We start from the raw sequence: 27,586 nt of genomic DNA, 5'->3' as shown, positions 1-27,586 counted from the left end.
CACAATGCAAATCCAATGATCATAGAATCACAGAATCATTAAGGATGGAAAAGACCACTAAGATCATTTCACACAAATGTCAGCCCGTCCCACCATGCCCACTGAACGTGTCAAAAAACTACCATACCGTAAATTGGAACTGCCCAAACTACAAACCGTTATTTCTCTGAAGCTAACAACTGAGTTGGCCACTTCGGTGACACTGAACCAAAGCTGCCCCAATGGGGCACACTCAGATCAAGTCCCTGTCACCCCCAGGCCAGGGCTCCCCATCCCGCTCAATGTTTACCCCAAGAGACACAAGCATCAGCCCAACTTGCTGGGACATTCAGTTTTTATTGAACACCTTAAATAAGCTGGTTATATATTACTAGCTATTATCATTATTAATAATAAAAAAAAAAACACAACAGTTCTGCATTCACCAGTGCGTTGTGCGGGAGGGAGGAAAGCCGGCTCCCACTCCTGTCCCTCCCTTATCCCCTGGCCACTCAAGAGATGCTGGGGGCTGCAGGGTGCCCTCAGCTTGGGGTGAGCAATGTGGATGAGTCCCTGGTGCTAGGCAGGACAGCACACATTCGCTGGGGGCTCAGTGCCCAAAGACCCCCAGTGCTGGCCCCTGCCCGGACACCTGTATACCACGGTGTTTCATTGTGTCAGGGACCAGGTGGGTGTCCTACACTTGCAGGGTGGCAGCTGGGACCCCCACTGCTCACATACACTGCTTCACACCCCCTGATCAGCCCTGCTTGTCCTCAGTCCGAGGAGCTGTGAGAGCCCACTGAAGGCTAGCCCATGGGGACAGGGGAGTCCCACAGGCTTCAGACCTGCGGGGAACTGACCCTGCCGCCTGGGGCAGCAGTGTTATTGCACTTCAGCCGCCCAGGCAGTAAGGGCTTCCATGTGCTGAGTGAGCTGTGATGGAGCGGGGGGCACCCCAGGCTCCCAGCAGGGTCCCCACCACTAGGACTGTGCCTCAGGCAGCTTCAGGCCAGGCTCCGCTGACCCCTGGGCTTTCTGGAGGCGGTCGTGGCAGAGGAGGCTCTTGGCCTCGCAGTTGAGGTTCTGGTAGCGGGGTGGGCTGGGTGCTGGCCGGTGACAAACAGAGGTGAAGCTGAAGGGCCCCAAGCAGCAGCTAGGGCAGGGCAGCACCTCGTCCTGCTCCAGCACCATGCTGGAGCCATGCCCAGGCAGCATGGCCGCACACTCCGTCCGCTCCAGCGCCGCTGCTGCGCAGGGGATGCTGAGCTCAGAAAAGCCATCCTCCAGCCCGCTGCCCCAGGACAGTGGCTTGCTGACTGCTGCAGGGTGGTGACTGTTGAGGAGCTGCCCATTGAGCGGCTCCTGCTGCCACGGATTGCTTCCCGAGGCCAAGGTGCGGATGAAGGTGCCACTAGTGGATGCAGGAGTGCGGAGCTGCGGTGGCGGCTCAGGGTGGTGGGGAGCGCAGCCTCTCCGCTCCTCCACCCTGGGGCTGGATGGGATTCCCGGCTCTCCGCTGTCCCAGCGGCACTGCTTAGGGGCAGGGGGCCGGGAGGGGGACCTCACGCCCAGCGCCAGGCCCCCCCGGTGGGGCAGCTCGGGGGAGGCAGGCAGCGAGTGGCACTTGCGGGATGGGGTGGTGGGTGCTGAGAAGTCACACTGCACCTCCACGGCTGGCTCAGGAGTGATGGGGGTGGCAAGCTGCAGTGGGTTTGGAGGGGGCAGGTCAAATGTGAGTGAGATGACCGACTTGCTGGGGATGTCAAAGAGCTTGATCTTGCCCCCCTTCAGGTCCTCACGCTGGGAGAAGGGGTTGACACGCGCTGGCGTCTCCTTGGTCCTGGCCTCACTGCAGGGCTCTGAGATGGGTGATTTGGGGGGGAAGACGTCAGAGTGGCTGCGGGACAGGTGCTGATCCGGCTGCAGGTGCTGTGTTCCCAGCTCACGCAGCGGGGACTGCTCAGCGCGGCCAGCCGCCCTCATGGCCACTCCTGGGTTGGGGCACAGGAGGGAGTTACCAGTGGAATGTGGGGACTATGCGGGCAGAGGGCAATGGGGTGCTGTCCCACAGATCCTCTCCCCCAAAATGATGGGCAACACACACTCCTGGGACACTCACATACCATTGAACGTAGACACTGTGCTGGGTGCAGGCACGCTGTCCCCAGTGCAGAAGAGGGTGGTCCTGGCATCCTCAGTGCCCAGCTGGTGCTGCAGGACACCCTCCAGGCACTGCGTGATTTCCAGGAAGGAGGGGCGAGAAGTGGGCTCCATCTGTAGGAAGGAGGAGACCCTGGTGAGGTTGGTGCCCCTCCAGCCCTCTGGGGCAGCTCCCACCCCAGGCAAGGAATGGGAAGCTAGGATGAGGGCATCACGATGCAAGGGCTCACGCTGCAGCAGTGAAACGCCAGCTGGAGAAAGGCTGTAGGGCAGTCGTTTCCCACCATGGTGCGGAAAGTGGTGACGTCCAGGCCAAAATCCTGCTCCAGGGAGACAAGGAAGAGTGAGGCTGGGTGCCAGCACTGGGCTGGGTGCGGCAAGAGGGGACCCTGGAGCAACCCTCAGTGGGGACAAGGTCACCTTTCACATTTCAGGTGACACATTACCAGCCCTGGTCTTGCCATGCCCTGCCTCTGCTTCCCATCCCATTGAGTTACCTCAGTGCGGGGCAGGTAGTCAGGGTCAGCGGGGACACGAGCAATGGTCTCACACAGGATGATGCCATAGGCGAAAACATCAGCCTGCAGAAAGCAGGGAGTTGCAGGGGGCTGCAGCCTGAAGCCATGTAGCAAGCCCTCCCCTCCAGCCCCCCTAGGATGCCCTTTCCCTCTCCCTTCGCATGCCCAGGTGGTCCCATGCAGCGTCACCTTCTCATTGTAGATCTCCCCACGTAGAACCTCAGGTGCCATCCAGTAGGGAGAGCCCACCACGGCCAGTGGCTCCTTCTCGCTGCCCTCACTGGGGACACAGTGGCATGTCAGGGTCCCACTTCCCCAGATCCCCTTCTCCCTGTGCCAACCCTCCTCCATGCACCCCATGTCCCATCTCACCCACCACCAGGTCACCAACACCATTCCCTTCTCCACTCCTCCTGGACATTCCTGAACATATCCATCCCCCATCAGTCCTCCCACCAGGGATCACCCCACCACCCCCATCCCCACAAAAACATCCATTGCTCTCCTGCTCCCATCCCAAGCGAGCTGAAACCTCTTGCTTGGAGGATGGGGATGGACAGACAGACCTGTAGGTGGGGATCTTCTCTGCCAAGCCGAAGTCACCCACCACAGCCGTGTAGCCATTGGCCTCACAGCGCACCAGGCAGTTCTGGGGGCACAGCAGGACCTCCTGTCAGCCCCCACCTTAACACCACCACTCCTGGGATGCGTGTAAGGGAAACTGATGGCATCAGGATGCCCCATACCTTGGAGGTGAGGTCACGGTGGAAGATGCCTTTGGAGTGCAGGTAGCGCAGGCCACGGGCGATGTCGAGTGCCAGCTTGACACGCGTGGACCAGGAGAGGGGCACGGGGCTGTCCAGCAGCTGCTCCAGGTTCCCACCATTGATGTACTGGTGGGAAGAGCCATTGCCTTGCTGCATCCCGCTCCATCCTACCAAGCTGCTGGGTCCCCAAATCTCTTCCCATAGCTCCCCCAGCCACACACCAAGTGCCCTTATGGTCACTAACACCCTCTCCCTGGCCCCATGACCACCATCCCACTCTCACCTCCGTCAGCGCGTGCAGCTGCCCCTGGTGCACACACACCCCCATGAACCTGCAAGAAGAGAGGAGCTGAGCATGACCTGGGAGGATCCAGCCCCAGGAGCTCACCCAGCCCCACAGCAGCCCCAAATCCCAGGGAATGGGACGAACCTGAGGATGTTAGGGTGTGAGAGGCGGTTCATTAGCTGCACCTCCCGCAGCATGTTGCCCCGGTTGCTGGTCAGTTTGTTCATCTTCAGCACCATGATCTGCCCGGATTGGCGGTGCCGCACCTGCAGTGGGTGCAGGGGGAGCTCAGCTCTGCGGGTCCCCACACCCCAGGTATGGGGCATCCCAGGGTTAGCGGGGGGCTCTTTGAGCAAAGCAACACCCCAAGAACCCTCATGCTCATGACACACAACCCACGATCCCTGGAGCACCCCCCATGTTGTTCACCCCCTCTACACGCCCAGACCCCCCCGAATCACTGTGGCAGCCCAGTCCCAAGAGCGCAGGAACGGATCACAGCATGGACTATGCGGCCAGACCCCATAGCAAGGGGTTGAGGACAGAGGGAACACACGCTTTCCCAAGCAGCCCTGGGGGCACGGTACTTGGATGATGCTGTATATTTAGCCAGCCCAAGGCTGTCACATGAGCTGTGGGCTGGCGCCCTGCCAGCAACAGCAACCAGGAAAGTGGCCAAACATGGACACCCCTGGCCCACCATGGTCCCCAGCATGTGTGGGGTGAAGGCACAAGCATAGCGTCCCCTGTCCCAGTGTCAAGAAGATGGCACAAAGGGTCCCCTAAGCTGTCACAGGAGGAAGGACAGGATCCACAGCAGCTGCCTGGGGGGGCACTCGCTCAGCCCCAGCTGCACCCCAGCACACATGGAGGCACGGGCATTCCTCAGCGCTTCCGTCAGCTTGCTGCTCTTCTCCTTTTTAGTCGATGCTGCTTGAAGCTGCTGTGCTGGGCCCTCCCCACGTGCCCCCCCTCCCCAAACCTAGGGCAAACCACATGTGGCCCTCGCACATCAGCTGAGGCTCCCTGCATGCAAGTAGCACCTCCCACTGAAGGGCCTGGAGGGGAATTAGGAATTAATAAGGACCCCTCTCTATTAATCCCTGCCTGGGTGCACTGAGGCCAAACCAGCCTTGGGCAGGGTTGGAGCAAGTAGCAGCACAGCCTGGCTCATGGAGGGGCTCTGAATAATTCAGCAGCAGCTGCCACCCCACTCTGGTTACATCGCATCACCTCCTTGCCAGCCTGCGGAGACCTCCACCCTTTGCACAAGGGAGGACAGTGTGCCCCAAAATCCTCACTGAGCACCAGATCTGGTGCCTGTGCCCAGAGGGAGCCTGTCCCCATTCCATCTGCAGTCCCACAAATGTTGAGCGCCAAGCTGAGCCGGCAGCGCTGCCCTCCCACACATCACATCACAGGGCTGGTGGGACTGGATGGGTCAGTCCTGGCGTGGCACCGGCTGTTCTCAGGCGCCAGCAGCTGGCTCAGCCCCATGGGTGCTATGCAAATGCCTGGTAGCAGTAACATGTGCCATGGCACGGCTGCCCACCATGGGAATGATCAGATCCAAGCCAGCATCACTGAACAATCTTCTGGTGGGTGCTGGATGGGATCATGTAGCCAGGATGTGCCCATGGCCCAGTTCTTTGGTCATTAACCTCCTGACATGGTGATAGGCTGAGTCAGGTCTGAGTGCACTGTATGGTGTTAATGCCACAATCCTGGAAGATCCTGGGGGAGGAGGAAGAAAGGAAGACCCTGCTGTGAAATTTCCTGCTAGGACCACAGTCAGTCTCCAAGCAGCACAATCTTCTCCCAGTGCCCCCTCCCCACCTTGGCCAGGCTGTGGCACCATTCCAGCAAGCTGGATGTCCTCAGGATGCAGTGGTGGCTCTCAAGCATAGCAAGCCACAACACCATGTGACTCGCATGTTTGTTTTGAGGGGGTTTCTATCCTCCCCCTGACATCGGCAGAAGAAGGCAGCGGGCAGCAGAGCCTCCCCTGGCAGCACGGGTCCCCTCTCGCCTCTCCACGTGCTGGCCCTGTGCCCAGGAATCCCAGCACATTCCCTAGAGCTGAGCTCAGTCGAGTGCTGGGGGAGGCAGCAGCCTGTTGGCCCCCAGGCGGCAGCCAGCACTCACCCCCTGCCTAAGCCCCCCAGCACCTCCCAGAACCCCCCATGCCCCATCCCACCTGCGGCACTGCATCCTCACAGCCCCATCCCATCTGTTGTCATGAGGGCTGGGGGAAGGGACAGGGCTGGCTGCAGCCCCAGCCTGGGCACAAGGGACCTGAGCTCTTTTAACAGCGGAAATTAGAGTCTTATTTAAAGAGCATGCTAATCAGAGTGAGCAGACGGCCCTGCAGCCTGTGCTCCTGGCGAGATGCAGGGCAGAACCCACACCTGGGGGTGCCACACCTTGAGCAAAGCCTGGGTGCCTTTCTCGTCCCCTCATCCCAGTGTCCCCATGAGGATGGGCAGAGGGGTGCAGGTCAAGGAGCAAACGCCACAGGCAACTCTTACAGCTGCACCTGAGCTCGTGGGGATCCTAGCAGTGCAACAGGTCTCACAGTGGGCAGGACTGGAAAAGCTGCTCCCCGTGCAGAAAAGGCAGACCCTACAAGAAAGGTTTCCTCTGGGAAGCACAGGAACAGGAAGCTCAATCAGGCCGCTCACAATGAGAACCTGAGCATCAGCAACGCTCACCCGCCTGGGTTTGTTTCCCCATTGGTGCCACCCTTGTCACTGCTCCACCTGGCTTCGTGGAACGAGATGTGGTCTGCCAACGAAGGGCACCAGATAAGAGTTGTATCATTCATGAGCTGCATTGGTCATTTTCAAATAAATAGGAAACTTCAAAGGTCAGCAGGGAAACCAGCTGAGATGGGTAAGGGGGCACCTGAGCAAGGGCTGCCCCCCATAGCTATGGGGCTGTGCACACTGGGGAGCTGCATCCTGGAGACAGCAACTCTGGAGGATGGCATGTTTGGGTAAAGCCCCAGGGGAAGGCAGGGTGCTACACGGAGGGATGCGAGAAGAGATGCAACAGCGGGTTATGGGCTGGAGAAAATGTCTGGCACGAACACAGCCAGCTCAATCTGCTCTGTCTATCAGTGAGATGGAGAGGCGGCTCGCTGCAATGCCTGCACGCCCGAGGAAGCAGGTGGGCCTCTGGAATCACACTGAGAACCAGCTGCTGCCGGGAGCAGCAAGGGCCAGCTCCATGGGGGCACCGCTGGGAACACCCTGGGACAGCTGCGATGGCTCAGCCAGAGGTAGGCAGGGAAACGCCATCAGATGGCTGTGCTGCGCCAGCACCCCGGGACCAAGCCACCTGGTTAAGGACACTGAGGTGTGGGCCCCTCCTCATTCCCACGCCCACCAGGGATGGAATGAAGCAGGGCCGAGCAGGCGGCTGCAAATGCCCACAGCTGTGAAAAACACTGTGGGGTGGAGGGAGGTGGGTGGAAAGTGACCCTGTGCTTCATCCTCCTTGCAAGATCAGGGCACCATCACCCTGCCAAGCCCCACCGTGCTCAATGCCTGGACTCAACCCTCTGTACCTGCACAAAGCCCAACCCGAAACCTCCTGTTCTGGCTGCTGTGGTTCTATCCAGCTCCCACCCCTGCATCCTCTGCTCCCCCAAATTCTTTGCGGACACTGTGAGTATAGTGTGGGAGCAGAGACAATGAGCATGGAGAAACCACGGTCTGGCAGAGATCTGGGATCATCCATTATTAAATATCCTGGCTTTATTAAATGCCTCCTTCTGCTCCCAGGTGCTGCTGCGTGCTCGCAGCCAAGGATCAATAGGAGGAACCTGGCCAGCTGTGAGGCCACGGCCCCAGACAAGTGGGAGGGATGGCCTTGGGAGCGTCCTCTCTGCACGGCCTCCACGGCCACATTGCAGAGCAGTGCTCAGGGGGGCTGCAGAAGAGGTGGGGGGATTCTTATCTAGCAAAGCTGTTATCAGAAAGGGCTGAAGCCATAAGAAGCGTAAGGTGATACAGAGCACGCTGAGCACAAAAACATATGTACACACCTCTCCCTGAAGTGAACACAGCACGCAGCCCTTCGACGGGCTGGGAGTGAGTGCCATCACCACCGCCAAGACCCCCCACCAGCACACCTGGGCACGGCCACGCGTGACCGTCCCCACTCCAGCAACCTGCGCCCATCCCAATCCATGGGGACCTGTGGCACAAAGGCAGCCCCGCAGCACCGTCCCCTTCAGACGGACCCCACACACCCACCTGCCCCGCTCAGGGTGCACGAGAAGGCGGCCGCACCTCCCGCCTCCGAACCGGCTCCGGGATCCCCCACCGTGGCTTTCCGACCCAAGCCCCTCGGCCACCACGCCGCCCGCCGGTGGCAGCGCTCCGGAGCTCCGCGCCCGGCCTGGCTGTAAACACCGCTCCCCTCCCCCGGGGAACAACAGCAGCGCGGCCGCGGGGCTCTCCCGCAGCCACCGCCGGGCACCTCCTCGCTCTCGGGGGTCCCAGGCTTCCCACCACCCCGCCCCGCTGGTACCCGGACACCCAGTCCCGCCCTCCCCTCCCCCTCGAAGGGATGCTCGGCGGCCGCGCACACCTTGAACACCTCGGAGAAGAAGCCGGTGCCGATCTTCTCGCAGTAGAAATCGTCGATGCGCGCCAGGGTGGAGACGGCGCTGCGCAGCGCGCGGTACGAGGAGGGCCGCATCCTCCCGCAGCCCGGCCACGGCCCCGCCGCCTCTCCCGTCTCGCTCTCTTCGGGCCGCTCCCCTCGCAGCGCCGAGCCAGGCCTCCGCGGCAGCTTCTCCCGCTCCATGTCGGCCCCGCCGAGCAGCCCCCGCGCCATTCACATCCCCGCGGGGTCACGGCCGGGCGGCCCCGCCCCGCCCGACCCGGCTCGGTTCCGCGACGAGCAGCGGCGGTGCGGGGGGGAGCGCAGTGCTCATGGCCCAGCGGAGTCCGCAGCCCCGACCCCCGCCCGGCCCGGAGCTGCGCCTCCGCCGCCCCGAGCGCTGGCACCGGCGGGGCGGAGCCGAGGCGGGGACAGCCCTTAACTCCTTGGCAGCCGCCGCCGCCGGGCACAGAGACCCCTCCCGCGGTGCGGGGTTTCGACGTGTGGGGTCCGCTGTCGCCGTCTGTCCGGCCCCTCGCCACGTGGAGTCGCGGGTGCTGGGCCCCCTACGAACAGCGCGGTGCGGATGGGCCCCGCCGAGGCTCCCGGATCTGCACACGGCTGTCCCAGCTCAGATGCGCGCTGTGTATCTGCCACTCCCTGCCCAGATGGTGTCTCTGGAACTGTGGGAAGTGCAGCCTCTTGGTGACAGCGAGCCCGCTTCTCTTTTCTCTCTTTCCGCGTCCCCCCACTTTCCTCCTCCATCCTGCTCCTTGCTGGTCCATCCATCCTTACTCCTGGGGCTCCCTGCAGTGAGGGCTCCCCAACTTGCATCCTCATGCACCACACTAACTGCTATTCCCACTGAGAAAAGTAGCAGCGCAGGTTGTCTGTAGGCATGGTGCTTTTGGCCAGCGCCTGTCTCAGGGTTTCAGCCATCCCTTTCCATGGCAGCACCACTCCAGCCCGGTGCCTCCACTTGATGGGGTGACAGGTGCTGTGCACCCAGAGGCAGCAGGACATATTCCTGGGCATCCTGGGCATTGCATCCTGATATCTTCATGCTCCTACCCTGCTGCTTCCAGTTCCCCTGTGGTGCTGAGAGATAAAAGTACAGCTAAAAATACAGCTGGGATCCAAGCAAACCTTGTGTCAGCCCTTCCATTGAGTGCACACGAGCAGCAGCCCCACCAGGATCAAGGCAGAGGTGGAGATTTGTAGTAAGGCATTTTACAGAGAGAAGCTCAGAACCACAGCCTGTTTCAGGCTCCTGCTGCTTACAAGTGGCTGAGTATACATTCAATTAAGCTGTAACGGATAAATGAAAGCCCTGGAGACAGCCCTGACTGTGGAAATTGCTGCTGCAGGATTTTCGGTCCCTTCTCTCACCAGCACTGGTAACTGTGCCGTTCTACTTCCACACCACTCTGCTCCCGCCCAGCACAGCCATGAAGGTCCCCGGTGCCTTCAGCCCTCCCGCGGTGCCAGCAAGCCCAGCTGCCTCGCTGGGCTGAGCAAACCTCAAATCGAGGCCCTCGAGCTCTGATAAGGAAGAACAGGGACAACCCACTTGGGACCTGCTCACTGCACAGAGCCCAGAGGACACGGGAGAAAGCGCCAGCTCCAGCCGTCTGTGCGCAGCCGGGTCGTGCCCAGCTGCACGAGCACAGGTGACGCAGCAGGACTACATTTCCCAGCGTGCTGCACGTCCCTCGGTGTGCGCAGGGCCCTGCACGCCCCGCACCCAGCAGACTGTGCGAGCTGCAGCAGCCTGCGCCCAGCTGCTTGGAGGCGCGGCGCTGCTGTGTTCTCTGGCACGCCAGCTGCAGGGCCGAATCAGCGGGGCTGCGTGCAAATATTTGTTGTGCTGTTAATTTTCTAGGAGCAGTGTCAGCACGGCACCTGGCAGTGTTCGCTCTCCCCCTCCTGTCACCTCCTGTTGATTCTGCGTATTGGTACTGTGGCATTTGTGGAGGCGGCACCCGCATCCCAGCTCCGTCCCTTCGTGGTGGGCACTGATTTCAGTGTGTAGCCTATCTTGCCCCTGCTAGGAAGCGCAACGCTATGCCACGGGGCTGAGTAGGTGGCAGCTATGGTCATGCCCACACCACTTGTGTGTGACGCACAACAAGGTGGCCTGTAGAGACACGAGCCCAGCTACGTCCTCACAGTGATCCAGCAGGAGCAGTCAGCAGGAGCTAGTTGCCTTGTGCTGTTCAGGTTGGGGATGCACCACCATCTCCAGCATCCCTCTCTCTGCTCCTGAACTGCCCATCTCGCAGTACCTGCCATGCTCCCTCTCTAGGTTTCTTACAGGCAACAGAGCTCCTTCTAGCTTTGGGCTACTGGTAGCTCATCCCAAGAGGCTGTGCTAGCTTTGCTCCATCTCCTGCCCTTCACCGGGCTGTTAGCAATATTCCCCCTCACAGCACAGAATCCCTGAAGTGCTTGTGGTTCTGCAGATGTGAGCCAGGAGTGGGGATGCCAAGAGGCAGTGGGAGCAGAACCACATCAGAGCTGCCACAGGGCCCAGGGGCCAGCTGCAGGGCAGCAGGGCTGGAAAGCTTGGTGGCTTTGGGGAAGAGCCTCCACCTGTGGTTTGTCTCTACCCTTTGGTCTGCATGGCTGCAGGACAGCGAAGCCATGCATAGCTCAGCACAGTGTCTGCCACAGCCCCTTCACAAACCCACCTGCACAGCCCACTACAAGAACAAATCAACATCCTTAGCCTTGTCATGTCTTTCTTGCCTATCTCAGATCTGGTGGAAACATGGAAACAAGCAGTGCATCAGGCCGGAGAACCATTGCTCTGTGAGTTCTGAGATCTTGTCCAGAAAAGACACAAAATAAAAACTATTTACTAAGAGAAAAGGAAGAGACAAACCACAGTAATGATATCTAGGTTCATGTAAATATATATATTTATAAAAGAAGTGATACACAATGCATTATCTCACCACTTGCTGAAGGGTGTGTGGTGCTTACTGCTGCTGGGTTAAACCACAACAGTCCCTGTGGCACCCACTGTGAGACCCAGAAGGCTGAGATGATGACAGATCTGACCAGAATGCATTAAAATATAATTGCTGTAGTAGCTCAAGAGCTGCTGGTCACAATGCTGATCTTGTTCATAATGTGGTTTTATTTGCTTTCAAGGTTGTTTTTCTTAACTCTATCCACATTGTTTATAATCTCTGAGGGCTGGTCTGGGTTTTTTTTACAGTTTGGACAGTTTGTATACTGTGTGTGCTCTTGTTGTATCAGTCATTTAATTTGGTGCTTGTACTCAATCACAGACTCCTAGAATTGCTAAGGTTGGAAAAGAACATTAAGGTCATCTAGTCCACCCTCAACCCAACCCCACCATGCCCACTCACCCACGTCCCTCAGTGCCACATCTCCACAGTTCCTGAACACTGCCAGGAGCAGTGACTCCACCTCCCTAGGCAGCCTGTACATCACCACTCTTTCAGAGTGCATTTCAGATGTTTAAGAACAGTACTGAGAGGTCCAGCAACTCAAAGGGAATAAAACTTCCTCCTCACCTGCACAGACCAGCCTCTCAGCTACCAGAAATAAGCATTTTTGAGCTCAAGAGAGAGGATATGGTGGTACACACTGTGTGCCACCCTGTGGCTTTACTTTGGTGGTGATGGAGAGGATATGAGGAAGTGAGATGAAAACCCACCACAACCCTACAGTCACAGGTACATGAGTTGCAAGGGAAAACAGTCGAGAAAGGAGGTTCTTTCAGAAACATGGTTGCTTCAGCTTTCAGCACAGTCTCCCAGACAGAGAAGATGGTCTGATCCTATTTCTGAGTTAAAGAACCAGCCTTTCATTTTGCATTCACAGGAATTGAGTGACAAAGAAATAATAGACGTAGAGGGGCCCTGCCTCCAGGCAGGTGGAGGGAAGGGATGATCGGGTTCATCAGACTGTGTGGATTCAATGGCCTGGCACATCGCAACCACAGCAGGATAAAGCTGTGGTAGACACTAGTGTGCAATGTTCTCTAATATTATCAGATTACTAAGGGGCAGAACCCGTCTGTCTTTCTGGAGGGACAGGGGGATCCCAAGTGCCAGAAGCCAAAGTGAGCCTAACTGGGAAGGAGTGGTGAAAGCATCCTTTTGCGACTGGCCATGAGGGTCCGTGCATCTCTGCTATAGACCACCTCAGCAGAGTGTACTTCATGGACACCAAAGGATATTGGGGGGCTTTTGGTATGGCTGCTTTGGAGATGGAGGACAGCTGTTTACCTTGCCTGGTCTCACAGAGGACCCTTCTGTTGTGGAGCTGCTAAGAGTAGAAGAACAGCAGGTGCCATTCGCTGCTCCAGCGATACCCTGGTGGCAATATCACACCAACCAGGACTCCCTAATTCCTATTCATTCACGGATTTGCCAACTGGAGAACCAAAGAGTAACCAGCAAGACTTGCACCCTTCATAGTCCCATGCAGTTGGTGAGAAAGTCCAAAGGAGAGTGAAAGCTAAGAGTGGACGGTTATGGCCTGAATGAAGTCACAGCACTGCGAAGTGCTGCTGTGCCAGACATGAGAGAACTCCAATATCAAGTGGAGTCCAAAGCAGCCAAGTGGTACGCTGCAACTGAACTGCTAATACGTTTTTATCAATCCTTCTGGCAGCAGAGTGCAGGACACAGTTTGCTTGTCCTTGGAGGGGTGTCCAGTACGCCTGGAATTGACTGCTCCAGGGGCAGGAAGGGAGCATGAACCCACCATTTGCCATGGGCTGATTCAGACTACATGGAAACAGGGGGAAGTCCCTGTGTACGAGGACAGTGCCCAGGCCAGCAGCAGCAGCAAAACACAGCACTAAGAGAAGGGCAATGGGAGCAGCACCACCTGGAACTGGTGGCTCCAGCGCAGAGCTGGGCTTGAATCCTGCTGCACCTGCACACTCAAGCCCCATTTCCAGGCAGCACATCCCTTCCACCACAACACAGTAATAAACTAGATGACAGTGGCCTACTTTCCATCCACCTGTGCCGCAGCTGGATAGTCACTGTTTCCTACTGAGCCTTGGTCCTGATTGCTCCACCACTGGATGAACTGGTCTCCTGGAGTAACAGGCAGGAGGACGTGGTGGTGAGCCAAGCGTGTCACCACCATCCAGCATCGGGGGTGCAGGTCACACCTGATGGTTCACAGCATGTCCTGGTCTGTGGGACATTCTGGAGCACCTGTGTGGGTACCCTGAGCCCTCATGAAAGACCTCTGCTGGTAGTACCTCTTCGAGCTCCCCAGGGGGTGACTGATACCTCCTAATTCCTTCCAGAGACATGATCACCCTCATGGCCAGAGGCAAGGCAGCACCCCCATTCTTTCCCCTTGCAAATGTCTGAGATCTTCTCAGGTTCTTCCCGCTGGATTGACTGCAAGCTGGAAGCATATGTGGCTTCGTGCACGTATTTATACAACAAAGTGCAGCTGCTCCCTGGGCACCGTGCCATACCCACTGCTATCACCAACCTGCCAGGACACAGTGTCCTCTCTCCTTTCCCACCCTCCCAGCCTCTGTGGGAAAGAAGGTCACAGCACTATTGCCAAAGGTCTGATACATCCTGAAAGCTGTGGGAAGCCATCAGCCCCAGTTGTTGACATGGAAGAAGGGGAAAGCTGAGGATGCAGCCCCTGTATAGAATCCTGGACAGTCCTGCTGGCAGCAAGGTGAGGTCACCACTGTTGGAAATATCCAAATAATTTATCAGGTTGGTATCTTTGATAAAGCAGATTTTATTCGCAATTGCAATGGCGAGAGTCCCACAAGCAGAAGAGCACACAGAAGACAGTGTTACATCTTATTATGCCCTATTACTTGATGTTTATCTCTTTCTCCCCTGGTTCTTCATTGGCTGAGTGCTTCTGATTCACAGTCTTCCCAATGCTCAACTAAACATATGGATACTGGATAAACATAAATTTTTGCTAGCTAAGCATATATCGCTAATTATTTAACTTGTAACATTTGCCCACTCAACACTTGGCCGTCATTTCTGGACATCTGTTTGTCCTTGCATAGAGATAAGCTTGGAAGGAGGATAGAGAGGAGTATCTTGATGCCTTCCAGTTGCATCCCAAACAACCCAGAGAGTGAGACAATCTGGTGTTGTGTAGAGGCCCTGGCTTCTTATCCAGACAGAACAGCGTTACAACATGTTTTCTAGTTCACAAAATGAGGGACTATACCCATACTATTTGGAACATTTAGAAACCATTGCAGTTTTGCAAGCAAGAATTAATCACGTAATTCAGCAACTGTATTTCTAAAATATGGTATTAAAATGTATGGTACTTCTACTTTTTCACATCAGCTATTTCTAAAGACAAGTTACAAAATACAAATAAATGGTATTCTACTTCTTCAGATCAATACCCTCTTTTCAATATTTAGTGTAGAAACAACATTCCATTCCTACACCATTCCCTCCAAAACATAGCTGGAGCAGGGCCATGCAAGACAAAGCACTGTGCATCCTGAAGAAGCCCTGCTCACACTGTGAGCTGTGCCACCTTCCCCCTCTGCCAGGCCACTGGCTCCAGCTCACTGGAAAAACAGCTGCTTGGCTTTTTCTTCCCTATTCATCTGTTTCCTTCCGGGCTCAGGATATTTTGGGCACTTCTCTGTTCCCAGCTACCCTGGGTGGCATAGGCAGTTTCTCAGGATTTGTTTTCCTCTGGACTCTGTGCAGGCTGAGAGCTGAAAGGGGGAAATGCCAACCCCTTTATTTCAGACCTGCTGCATATGGAAGGAGAGATTCACCACTCCACCATACTCACACATACAGTCAGCTGCATGTGGAGGAGAGCTGTGATGCGTGGGGCCAGCATGTGGGTCTGGGTGGAGCGTTACAGGAGGAACATTGTAGAGTCTTGTGCAAAGAAGGAGGTGTGAAGGATATGTGTAGGAGGTAGAGAGCTGCTCTGATACAGCAGCAAGACTCCAGGCACAATATGCTACCACTGCCAGAGGGCAGATAGGTGCAAAAATGAGGGACAGAAAGAAGTGAGAAGTACTGGTCTTGGAGCAGAGGTGCCCTGAAAATGGTGCCGTCAGAAAGCAGGCTTTGGGAGGAAGCTGAAACATCACTTGAAATCCCACAGTTCCCACTTCCTGGGCTTAGCCAGGTTCCCTGTCCAAGAAGCAGGGTGGTACGTGCTGAGGCAGCCCTGGGGAAGGCGGCAGGAAGGGCTGGACCAGATGTGAAGCTGCCTGGAGGTCTGAGCTGCAAATCCCACTTGTGAACATATCTTCTCCAAACCAAAACGCAGCAGCCTATGTCCCTTTGGCCTCACTCCACCCTGCTCCCAGCTGCATGCTGCTTATGTCCATTTTGGTGTGCTGAAAATACCTTTCTGGGTATTCAGCAAGTGCATGGCTATGTGGGAGTGGACGGCAGTCTGCAGCAAAGGGAGTGGGGCAGCATTCGAGGGCAGTGGTGACAGACTTGGGTGGCCAATGCCACAAGAGGGAGTCCCTGCCCAGGCTGCAAAACACCCTAATGCAGTCTGTGCTCCAGGGATCCTGCTGTGCTCCTGTGCTATTGGGGCATCTTCCTTCTGCCATCGCCCTGCAGCAGGCTGGGATATCTGGGGTCTGTCATCAGCTTGGTGAGCTCCTATGCTCACAGCTCCGTACACTTGAAAGAAGTAATGTCTGCCCCTGTTGTTAGCTCCGCTGCAGCACAGGCTAACATAGTGCTTTTGTTCTGCTGGTGACACTGCAGGGTGGTTGGTGGGTTGGATAATGGAGACCTCTTTGGATTCTGCTGGCACTTTCAGTCTCTGACCATCAGCAGAACATCTGGACTCCAAGCCAGGAGTCCAGGTCACACGGTATCACATCATGCCCTCAGTGTTCTTCCCTATCAGAAGTAAGACTGCTTGTAAATTGCAGGTGGTTTGGGTTTCCCTCTTTGCAGCCCAAAGATCTGACTGTGATCTGAATTCACTGATGATTGATTGCTGATGGAACCGTCAGGAAGCAGCTCATCAATCATACTTGTGATGGCCAAACCTGCAGCCTTGAGGCCTCAGTCCTCTTGAGGGGCGATTGTGTGGCTGGGTAGCTTTCCTGAATGCTACACAGGAAATCAATATTAGAAAGCATCTACAATGTGTTGAGATGTCTTTATGAGGCAGTCCTGCTCTAAGGACTAAAACACTGTATGTAGAGCACAAACAGCCCAGATGTCACATGCTTGTGGAGCCCCAGTGGGTGTTCTGATGGAGACGAAACTCCGTTAAGTCGTGCCATACTGAGCAAGGATTCGTGATCTGCTGACTTGACTGTCTCTTGGAAACCTTCCTGATTTGGATTCTGCGCTGGGGATCCTGGTGAAATAAGGCATCATCTGTTGAACCAGCAGCTGCAATGCTATGCTGTGTAGGAGCCAGGCATGCGATTGAGTGCTGTGGCCTTTGGTGCAGCATTTCAGCATTTTTCTCTATTGTCTGTTATACATCGAGAAAACAAATTAAAACAAACAAAAAAACAAACAAACAAGCAAAAAAAGATAAATTTTCTAACATACACAAAGGCTCTGCTTGAAGTAGCCAAGAACAATCTTCTCCACCCAGCTTCAGAAAGATTCTCTTACCCCACTATTGTATGCACTCCGTTTTGAGGTGCCTCACATCCTATAAACCATGGAGGAAATGTGGACAGAGCAGGGTAGCAGGGAATGTTTGATGGAGAAGGCTGCATATAGTGGGTTCAAGAGCTCAGCAGATCTGGAAGGTCCACAGTTGGGGCTCAACAACAGGGTTGTGGCAGCAGGACTTAGTGAAGGCAGTGAAAAGTGGTACACAGTTCATCCTACTGACTTAGACAGGGGGGAAAAGTGAACATATTTTCACCCTTAGTATCTTGTTAGCTCTAACAAACAGTAGTGAAGGCCTGGTTTAAGATGAGAGTGGTGGGCTGACCTCAGACTGCAGCCAGGCGCTTCCCAGGTACTCTCTCATGCATCTCAGGAGGAGGAGATGGAGGTTTATGTTAGGGGTCAGGAAGAGCTTTTTCGTGGTTAGGTTATAGAAAATGCTGCCCAGGGAAGTTGCCATCTCTGGGGGTATTTAAGAGGTGGGTGGATGTGGTACTTAGGGACATGGCATGGTGGAGGATTTGGTAGTGTTAGGCGGCTGTTGGACTTCATGATCTTACAGGTCTTATCTAACCGTAATGTTTCTATGATTCTATAAAGACACTGACTGAACAGTGCTCCAGGCAAAACAAGGAAAATTCTGGGAAAATTAACCTGTTGTCTGCACAAATAGATATGGAGAGTGAGAAAAAAATGTTATCAAGGAAAAGTTTAAATTGCTTTTCCCCACCCCTTCTTTTCCCAGTGTCAACTTCCCTTCTGCTTCTCAACCCCTTCACATCCCCACAAGGAGTGCAGGGGAGTGGGAATGGGATTGAGGATGAAGACAGGGGATGAGGTTGCGGATAGAGATGTGGATTAGGTGAGAGGTGGTGTGGGTCCATCCTGCTGGCCTCTGCAGCTCCTTCCTCCTCCCCCCCACCAGCTGCAGCCAAGAACCTGTCTGGATGCTGCAGCACCTCCTGCCTGCAGTTTCTCCCTTTTTTCCTCCATCCCCACCCCAGGCAGTGTTTTCCCCCTCATGCTCTCCCTGAGACAGTGGAGTGGCTCTAAGGAGTCTTTGGAGGTGTCTCAGTGTGCGTGGGCATGGAGCAGCTCTGTGGGTGCTGACTGCCCAAAGAGGAAGCTCCTCACTCCACGTGTGATTTTCCCTGGTTGTTGTTTCATTTCTGTGTTTGCACCTCTCCCTCCAGTGCAGACACCTTTCCCCAGCAGTGCTGAGTGGGGCGTATGCTGTGGCAACAGCATGGCCATACGAGGGCAGGTGCTGGCCTTCTTGCTGGTCCTCCTCCCTCAGCTGGGGAAACAGAGAGAGTCTTCAGGAGCAGGAGCAGTTTCAGGGAAAATTGAGGAAGGAGAAAGGGAAGAAGGTAAGCACTGGTTTCTCCTCTCTCTTCAAAAGAATCTTTTGCTGCTCCTCTCCCTGCAAGCTGGCTCTGCATCTTTCCCTCTTTTGACTGATGGCAACATGTTGGAGAGGGCTGAAGATGGTGTCCACCAGTCCCAAGGCACTCAGGCATCATTGGGTTGTGTCAGATTGAATCTGCTTTAGGAGATGGAGGACAGCAAGCCTCAGCGTGCTGGGAATGCCTTGGCACAGCAGGAAGGGTGGGGACAGCTCCGAGGTCTCTGTTTGGCTCTTTGTGTGGAGATGGTGTGCTCTGACTTTTGTGATGCCCTGGAGTAGCTGCTTGTTGCAGCAGGGCTTGGGGACCCTGAGGTGTGAGCCATTATCTCTGCAGAGAAATGGGAGCAGAAGTGGCTTGCCAAGTTGTCCTGTGGGTCGTGAGTCATGTTGCCCATCTCTGGTGTTTGGAAGGAAGTGCCAACTTTAGCGATGGGCAGAGAGACAAAGCTTCCTGTCTGGGCAGCATATGTGGCTCCAAAGAAGAGGGTGGTGACCACTGTCCTTTGCAGTGCTTTGCAGGACACAGGAGTGCAATGATGGTATGAAACCCACTACAAGAGAAGGGAGGTTAGGAAGAGGTGCTGCACTAGAGGACTGTGGGCATGAAGCAGGCTCCCCAGGGTAGTGGACAAGGCCTAAGCTGCAAGGAGTGTTTGGACAACACTGTCACTGACTGGAACTGGATGATCCTATTGGTCCCTTCAGACTTAGGATAACCTTTGATTCTATGAAAGTGAGACTCAATAGAGAATGCCTGCAAGTCTGCAGAGGTGAATGGGAATCTGTATAAGGGTGCTGCTTCCTCTTGTTTGCTGCTTATCCTGCTCTAAGTTTCCTCTCCTGCAAGCTAAATAAGCCCAGTTATCTCGACCTCAACTTTCCTGTGCAGCACACCAGTTCTGCTCATCTTTTGGGACTCAGACAACCTGGAAATGTCTGGGAGGGGACAGCGATCACCAGTGTCACCCTTTTTGACTTGTCTCCTGCTCCTGATTCACAGGCTCCAACCAGACCCTTGTCTCTTGCCTGATTTCTAGGGCATCTCTGATCAAACAAATGGTCTCCAAACACCCTGTGGCCCTGCCGGGGTGATGTCCTTGGAGCTGCAGACATGTCATAAGTCGGTTCCTAGTGTGCTAACATCTACCTCCACTCTGCCAGTGTCACAGCACAGTGCTTTCATGGGTTCAGAGAAGAGGTGGACAAAGCTCTCCACCTTGTCCTCCGTTACCAGACAAGCCCCTTGCCTGGAGTAGGACTGTCACACTTTGTCCCCAAAAGGAGAATGCCCCAAATCCCAGTGGGATAAAGACTCCAGTTTACACCAGCTCTGTGCTGCCCTTCCTGCCCAGGAGAAGGCAGGCTGCATGAGCGTGAGGATCCAGATTCTGGATGTTCTGGGGAAGTGGGAGGTGCTGCTGAAGGGCTGTGGTGTAGGAAGGCTGATCCACATCATGACCAGAAACTCCATCCCTCACCACTGTGTACCAGGGCAGGGAACACTGTCCCTGTCCCCTGCTTGAGCAGCCTCTCTTCTGTTAATATCTTCCCATGTTTTTGGTGCAGAGAAATGCATGAAGCCAAAGTTGGGTCCCAGGATTCACTTTGTCCCAGACCAGGAATTCTACGATGTCAATACAAGTTTGATGCTGACATGCCCTAATGGGTACTGGCCTTCTGCCATGGAGATCACTTGTGTCAAGCCAAGACCACACCAAAGCCTCCCAGCTCCTCAGAGCATCTGGTTTATGAAGAACAGCACAGGCTTATGGCCATTGGCAGTGGGATACATGAGATGTGTGGGTGAGTGAGGACCTTTGTGAGTGAGGGAAGCTGAGCATGATGGAGGTCTCCTGCATTTCTGCTGGCCCCCTTATGTAGGCACACATGGATACTGTCTCTCCCTCTGGAACAGCTGAGCAGGGTTACAGTGCCAGGAGCCTGAGCAGCAGCACGGCTCTGCCCTTGTCTCTTGCTGGTGGATACGGCTGTCACTGGAAGCACTGAAGGGACTTGTCCCTGCTTCCTCCAATTTCTGGGCTATCGTGCCCATGGACAGCTCGCTGCCCCACCTCACCACCACCCACCCTAACTGAAACCCCTTTCACCTTTGCCAGAAATGTGTCAAAGGCCCCAGTGGGACACAAGACTCCATCTGGCACCAGACCAGGAGAAGTACAGAAAGAATGAAGAAGTGAAGCTGCGCTGCCCTGAAGGTTTACAGCCATCCTACACCCACGTCAGATGTTCAAGAGGAAAGCAGTCCATCAACCATGGGAAACCTTTAAACAGGGAATTATGGCTGGGAAGGGACAGCAGCGATGCCTGGACCCATATTCAGTCCAGTGTGAAATGTGTGGGTAAGGGAGGCAACAGAAGCTGTCCTGGGAGCCCCGTACTGTCCTTCCTGCCCAGGGGAAGGCAGGCTGTGTTAGCACGAGAGGTTTGAGGCTCTCTGTGTGTTGGGGAAGTGGGAGGTGCTGCTGAAGGGCTGTGGAGTAGGAAGGCTGATCCATGTCATGCCTGGGAGCTCCATCGTTCACCACTGTGTACCAGAGCAGGGAACATCCTTCCTCTCCCCTGCCCTGTCCTGCACAGACAGCCTCTGTTCTGCTAATGCTTTTCCATCTGGCTGCAGGGAAATGTCAGAAGCCCCAGTGGGACCCCAGGATTCTCTTTGTCCCAGACAAGGAGTCCTACGATCTCAACGAGACAGTGATTTTGACATGCCCTGTAGGGTACTGGTTGTCCCACACAGAGGTTTCCTGCATGAAACAAAACCCTAGACAAGGCTCTACAGCTTCTCAGAGCATCTGGCATGAGAAGAACGGCAGAGGACGCTGGCAGCCTGTAGAAAGGAACATGATCTGTGTGGGTGAGTGAAGCTGCCATTCTCAGTCTGCTCACCCCAGCAAGGGAAATGGTGCCAGATGCAGTGTGCAGCCTCAATGCAGTGGGTTCTGGGTGGTCAGGGAATGCCGTGGGTGTGCGCTGCAGAGAAAGGAGCTGCTAATGCAGCCCAGGGTTGTGTCTGTCCTCCTAGCAGTTACCAGATCAGCTGCTAGCCCCCTAGTGTTGAGAGCAGAGCGATCACAAACTTGCCAATCCGTTTTTGCCATTCCCATCCCCAGGCCTGAATCACTGCAGCACTGTGCTCTTAGAGCGGTCCAGGGCACAAGAAATGTGCAGTCGTTGCCCAAGTACTGTGTGGTAGAAGGCAGGATGGCACTGGCCACACAGCCCTGGGGAAATGACAACAAAAGTGGGACAAAAAGAGATCTAGTGCAGGTAGGGAGGGGATAGGGAGAAAGTGACTCTCCTGCATGCTTCCTTCATAGAGGTCTTCCAGGTTGTCCCTGGGACCCTGGAGGTTTCCAGCACCAGCATCAAACTGAACTGGACCTGCAGCATCCCTGATGCCTGCCAGCACGTGCAGGCCACATGCCGGCTGGCAGGGCCTTCCTCACCTCCTTGTAAGGCTGAGGAGGTCACCGGAGTGGAGCTCCTACACGGACAGAGGGGAACATTCACCTGTCCTCCTTTGCAGCCCTTCACTGTTTACAGCATCACAATCTCAGTGCCACCCAGCACAATACTGTTCACACAGCACCTTAGGACAAAAACAATGGGTAACTGCCCTCCTATATGTAATGTAAAGTTTGCTCTTCACCCCAAAAACCCCACTTGTGACTCCATCTTCCTGTGCTTCCAGTGCCACAGAAGCCAGAGCAGCTGCAGCTGGATGCCAGCACAGGGACTCTCAGGTGGAAGGCGCTGCCCCCCTGTCGAGGGGAGATCATTGGGTACCAGGTACTGGAGCAGAGCTTTCTGTACCCAGGCAGCAGAGCAGCATCTGCTCTATGCAGAGCTGCCCTGGGCTTGAGCAGGAGATGGGTGCTGCTCCCCTCAGCACCTCTCCTCCCTCTAGCTGAACTTCACTGCCAGGAGAGCACACGATGGCACCTTCCTGAACTTCCAGCAGGTAACAGTGAACCACTCTGTCACCCAGTACACACCGCCTCCCCAGAGCCCAGGCAGCAAATACACAGTGACGGTCCAGGGCCTGACGGCAGCTGGTGCTGGAGATGCGTCCAGCCTGGAGTTCCAAGCCTACATCTCAGGTAATGGCTTCTGTGCCATGCATCTGCCTGGTGTGGTCATGGGGCAAGCCTGAGGTGCGAGCAGGTCCTGAGCTGCTGTGCACCCATCCTGTCCATGACAGGGCAAGGAATCGTAGAATCATAATAAAGTTTGGGTTGGAAGGGACCTTTAAGATCATCTAGTTCCAATCACCTGCAGCAGGGAGGGTCACCTCTCTCCAGACCAGGTTGCTCATGGCCCCATCCAGCCTGGCCTTCAGTGCCTCTGGGGGAAGTCATACAAGCTCACTGGATGGACATATCCAGTGTCTCACCTCCCTTACAGTAAATTTTTTTTTCCTAATATTGAGTCTAAATATCTAGTCTACTCTCTTCCAGTTTAAAGCTATTTCCTCTCATCCTGTCACTACATGCCCTGATAAAAAGTCCATCCCCAGTTTTCCTGTAGGCTCTTTGAGGTACTGGAAGGCTGCTGTGAGGTCTCCCTGGAGCCTTCTCTTCTCCAGGCCGTACAGCCCCGGTTCTCTCAGCCTGTCCCACAGTGGAAGTGCTCCAGCCCTCTGATCATTCTTTGTGGCCTTCCACTGGAACCTGCTCCAACAACTCCATGTCCTTCTTGTGTTGGGGGCTACAGAAATGGACACTGTGTTCCAGCTGTGGTCTCATGGGAGCAGAGTAAAAGGGCAGAATTATCTCCCTTTCCCTGCTGGTCATGCTTCTCTTGATGCAACCCAGGATAGAATGGGCTTTCTGGGTGGCCAGCACATGCTGCCGGCTCTTGTTGAGCAGAAGCATGGCTGCAGCCCCTGGAGCTGTGAATCCTCTCACTAACCAGATTGCACTGTGCAGTTTATGGAAATGGAACCCTTCCTCATAATCCAAAGCCTCCCTGTTTCTTCTCTGCCCATTAGAGCTGAAGGCAGCACACATTGTGACTTGCTGCCTGTCCCCACAGAGCTGTGGATACTGGACAAACACACCTGCACGTGTGCACACCTTGATGCCAAGGCCTGGGCACTAACTCCAGGCTGTGACACCCACTGCTGGCTGTGTTTTAGTTTCAGGGCAGTTTCTGGGCTCCTGGCCATGGACAGCAGTGACAGTGGTGGTTGTGCTCTCAGTGATGGTCACTCTCTCTGCGGTCATTGTGTGGTTCGTGCTGTCCAGGCGAGTAGTCTTGCGACTTGAAGCTGCTGTTCTGCCTCTCAGCCTCGCTGTGGTACTGGGGTGGCTAGTGACAGAGCGGGCTTCCTGCTCTGCTCCCACTGCTATCAAGCAATAGGGATGCTGCTGGCTGGTTGGTGCCACCATGATTCAGCTGGAGGGATGCTAATGGGGTCATCTGAGCGTCATCCTCGGGGTTGGGGCAGGGAGTGTGTGTGCTGGGAGACCCCATCCCCTGTGGCCATTGCTGCCAGCGCTGCTGTGCCATGAGGTGCTGACAGGCAATGCCTGTCAGTGGGGGAGAGGCTTGGGCACAGAGCGTGCAAAGTGCTTCTTCCACTGCTACTGGGTTCAGCAGGGCTCTGGGCCATGTCAGCCTGTTCCCAAATTCAGACCATCCCTTTGTCTTCCTAGGAGAAGGAAGGCTGTGCCCATCAAAGCTGAGGAGGACCATTATGTAGGTAGGGGTCCAGCACAGGGACGGCTGCGGGGCTGGAGTGGTGGGTGGGGGAGAACAGATCAATGCCCGAGCTGCTGTCCGAATCTGCCCCGCTCCTTCCACACACCCTTGTGCTCTTTCTGTCCCTGCAGAGCTGCAGCCCTATGAAAACTCAGACATTTACTCTGTGATCAAGGGGAGATCTCTGTCACAAGAAGAGACAGGTAGGAGGTGGGATGCTGTGCTTGTATTCCCTGAGACACCAAGGGGCAGGTATTGCCTGGTGCCCCATCCTGTACTAGAGCTGCCCGAGCTCCCTGTGCTGCCCAGGGCTTGCAGCAGCCTCAAGCCAGGTGCTGTTGGTGTTTGCAGGTACAGGTAGTCAGGACAGAGAGCCAACATCCCTACATCTGCCCAACTTGGAGTCCTTAGGAGACTCACCAAGCAATATGAGAGTGGAGAAGATGGGGAGAACATCCCTGGGTCAGTGGTGACGGCACATCCTGCTGCTGCTTCTTGAGTCTTGGTCCCGCACAGCTGGAAGTGGAACTGCATGTATCTTTCCTGTATTATTGCTCCCACTCATGTTTTCAGTAAGCTCCTGCATCCTGCATCACAGAGCAGGAGCAGCCCAAGGCCTGGGATGAGCTGTTCATGCTGGCCAATTGTCCTCCAGCACCTGGCACTGCCCAGTCCTGACACAGGGCTTCCCAGCCCCTCTCTACCTTGTGCACCAGCACCCATCAAGCTCCAGAACTCTGCTGCAGTTCTGCCCAAGTGCGCCGCCCTCGCAGCTGTGCTGCTATGTCTGAAGAGCCAATAAAATGTTTTGGTTTTCAGAGGGCTGCCTGCTCCTTACTGCAGCCATGTGGTTGGCTGTGTGTGAAAGTTCTGTCTGTCCTTCTCTTCATGAGGGGTTGAGGCTTGTGCAGCCCTGGCAGTTCTGAGCAAGTACCTTGAGAAACCCTGTGCCCCCAGCACAGTGAAGGGGTGCTGTCCCTCCTTCCTTCATGAGAATGCCATCAAATGCCACAAGTGTGGTCTCACAGGAGCAGAGTAAAGGGGCAGCATCACCTCTCTTGTCCTGCTGGTCATGCTTCTCTTCATGCGACCCAGGGTGTAGTTGGTCAGGACTGCTGGCAGGACTCAGGAGGAAGGAGAGGAGAGCTGCAAGGAGTCACTCAAGGTCTCACAGTCCGTGGCCCTTACATGGACACAACACACAGCATATGCTGCATTCCTCCTCATTCCTATTTCCAGTTGCCTCCTCCGCTCAGCAAGGAACATCATTTGTCCTCATGTGAACAAACTACCCTGCCCTCTAGTGCCAGCTGAGCGCTGTAGGAAACTCACAGCTACCGCTGTGCTCCTCAGCAGCTGCAGCGTTCCTCTTCCTCCCGAAACCCCCAGCACCCATCTTGTATGTCAGGCTGTGGTGAGAATTTCTCCACCTCTTCCTCAGTGTGGGCAACTCCATACTCACATCTCACACTGCCCAAGCCTGCTTCTTAACGGAACCTCACAGGACAAAGCTTGGTGCACAGATCCACATCACCTCTGTAGCACAGGGAAGACCATTGGCTACTGAGACATGTGGGCTGTGTAGGAGCAAAGAGCGTGTTTAGCCCTCCACCTTGCCCAGTTAGCTCAGCTCCCAAAAGGAGAGTGACTCCATAAGAGAAAAGAGGGGACCAGAAGCTGGACTCAGTGATCTTTATGGGTCCCTTCTATATAATATAATAAGGATATAATAAGTCTTTATTAGTTGTCTGGACAGAGCAAGCGGAGTGGCAAGGGCAAGGAAGCAGCCCATTCCAGTTCCTGACCACTCTTTCGGAAAAGCAGTATTTCCTAATGTCCAACTTGCATCTCCCTTGGTACAGCTGGAGGCCATTCCCTCCAGTCGTACCACCAGTTACACGGGAGAAGAGGCGCACCCTCTGCTCGCTACAGCCTCCCTTTATGGAGTTACAGAGAGCAGTGAGGGTCCCTGAGCCTCCTCTCCTCCACCCTGAACAATCCAGGTTCCCTCAGCTGCTCCTCATAAGCCCCGTGCTGCAGACCCCTCGCTAGCATCATTGCCCTTCTCTGGACACACTCCAGGGCCTCGATGTCTTTCTTGTACTGAGGGGCCCAAAACTGGACACAGTACTTGAGGTGCGGCCTCACCAGGGCTGAGTTCAGAGGGAAAATTACTTTCCTTCTCCTACTGGCAACACTATTTCTTACACAAGTCAGGATGCCGTTGGCCTTCCTGGCCACCTGGGTTCACTGCTGGCTCACGTTCAGCTGCACATCAACGAATAATAAAAATCAAATGGCAGCCATTCCCCTTCTCCCCTCTCTCGAAGTACCTCTAGTTGTACAACTGCCACATCCTGCCTCCATTTTACTGCAAAAGCTGTTGTGGTTCTACTGGTTGCTCCCGGTCTGGAAGCCTTCTCTGGAGTCTGTCAAATTAGTGTTGATTGAACATCTCCAGATTTTCCCATTTGGAAAGGGGGGTACAGTGAACACATACAGTTCAGGAAGCAGGGGAACTAAAGCCAGCTGATGAGTTGATTTGTATTGCATTGTTTGACTATGTAAGTGTGCAGAAATGGGCCACGGGCCTTGAGGGACCTTTGAGAACGCCTGTCTAAGAAATGACCTTCCCCTGTCTTGCTGGTGGTTGAGCTCCTCCTGATACATATTGGGCAGTGAGGGGAAGAGGTTGCTAACACCAGTGTGACAGCTGATAATTGAGTGAGAATGAGTGAGATTGATAAAACTGAGCATCGGTTTGTGCTCCAGCCACCTCCTGTGGTCCCATCCTCTTTCTGTTCCCTTGCCACTCTGCCTGCTCTGTCTGGACAACTAATAAAGACTTATTATATCCTGATCTGGAAGGGACCCATAAGGATCACTGAGTCCAGCTTCTGGTCCCCTCTTTTCTCTTATAGAGTCACTCTCCTTTTGGGAGCTGAGCTAACTGGACAAGGTGGAGGGCCAAGCGCGCTCTTTGTTCCTCCACTGCTCCCATGTCTCAGTAGCCAATGGTCTTCCCTGTGCTGCTGCCTCTGCACAAAGATGCCCTTTTTTGTGATTGCCCTCAGGCATGGTCAATCTGGCAGGCCAGCAAGGCCTCCTTGCACCTTACAGCCTTCCCTAAATGTCCTGCTCTTGATGCATGCAAAGGAATGCATGCAGGGAGCCAGGCAGCATGGAAGTAGGACGGATCATGCAGGTAGCAGCTGGAAGGTCCCAGTATCAGCCATGCACTGGGCTGGTGGGCTGGAAGAGGGTGAGCAGCGTCTGCCCAGCGGGAGGTTCCCAGGCTGCCTGCCTGCCTGCATGGTGGTGCTGGACAACACATTTTTCCTGTGGGTCTAGTCATGGCCCTCATGGTCTGGGAGCTGAATATAGAATTTTAGAATCATAGGCTTATACAATGGCTTGGGTTGTAAGGGCCCACAAGGACTATCTAGTTCCTCTGGGTTGTCACCTACTAGATTATGTTGCCTAGAAGTCCATCCAGTATGGCC

At 55.1% G+C, this 27,586-nt stretch overlaps 2 protein-coding genes across 2 annotated transcripts; one reads left to right on the top strand and one right to left on the bottom strand.

Annotated features, from left to right (window-relative positions):
- Positions 1 to 345: 345 nt before the first annotated feature.
- Positions 346 to 8,975, bottom strand: TESK1 (testis associated actin remodelling kinase 1). Its single transcript, XM_048931807.1, has 10 exons — positions 8,310 to 8,975; positions 3,858 to 3,979; positions 3,711 to 3,759; positions 3,407 to 3,553; positions 3,227 to 3,309; positions 2,850 to 2,940; positions 2,640 to 2,723; positions 2,373 to 2,462; positions 2,106 to 2,256; positions 346 to 1,973 (listed from the first exon to the last, which is right to left on the bottom strand). The coding sequence occupies exons 1-10, from the start codon at positions 8,556 to 8,558 to the stop codon at positions 964 to 966; spliced, it is 2,076 nt and encodes a 691-aa protein (XP_048787764.1). The 5' UTR covers positions 8,559 to 8,975; the 3' UTR covers positions 346 to 963.
- Positions 8,976 to 18,197: 9,222 nt separating this feature from the next.
- LOC125687012 (uncharacterized) lies at positions 18,198 to 24,761 on the top strand. The gene is made up of 7 exons (XM_048931725.1): positions 18,198 to 18,321; positions 20,477 to 20,719; positions 21,698 to 21,988; positions 22,072 to 22,169; positions 22,288 to 22,480; positions 24,215 to 24,286; positions 24,682 to 24,761. The coding sequence occupies exons 1-7, from the start codon at positions 18,198 to 18,200 to the stop codon at positions 24,759 to 24,761; spliced, it is 1,101 nt and encodes a 366-aa protein (XP_048787682.1).
- Positions 24,762 to 27,586: the final 2,825 nt, after the last annotated feature.

The sequence above is a fragment of the Lagopus muta genome, chromosome Z (assembly GCF_023343835.1).
Source record: "Lagopus muta isolate bLagMut1 chromosome Z, bLagMut1 primary, whole genome shotgun sequence".
In the NCBI taxonomy this organism is placed as follows: domain Eukaryota; kingdom Metazoa; phylum Chordata; class Aves; order Galliformes; family Phasianidae; genus Lagopus; species Lagopus muta.
Note: the sequence above shows the minus strand (reverse complement) of the source record. Positions and strands in the feature narration are given on the sequence as shown.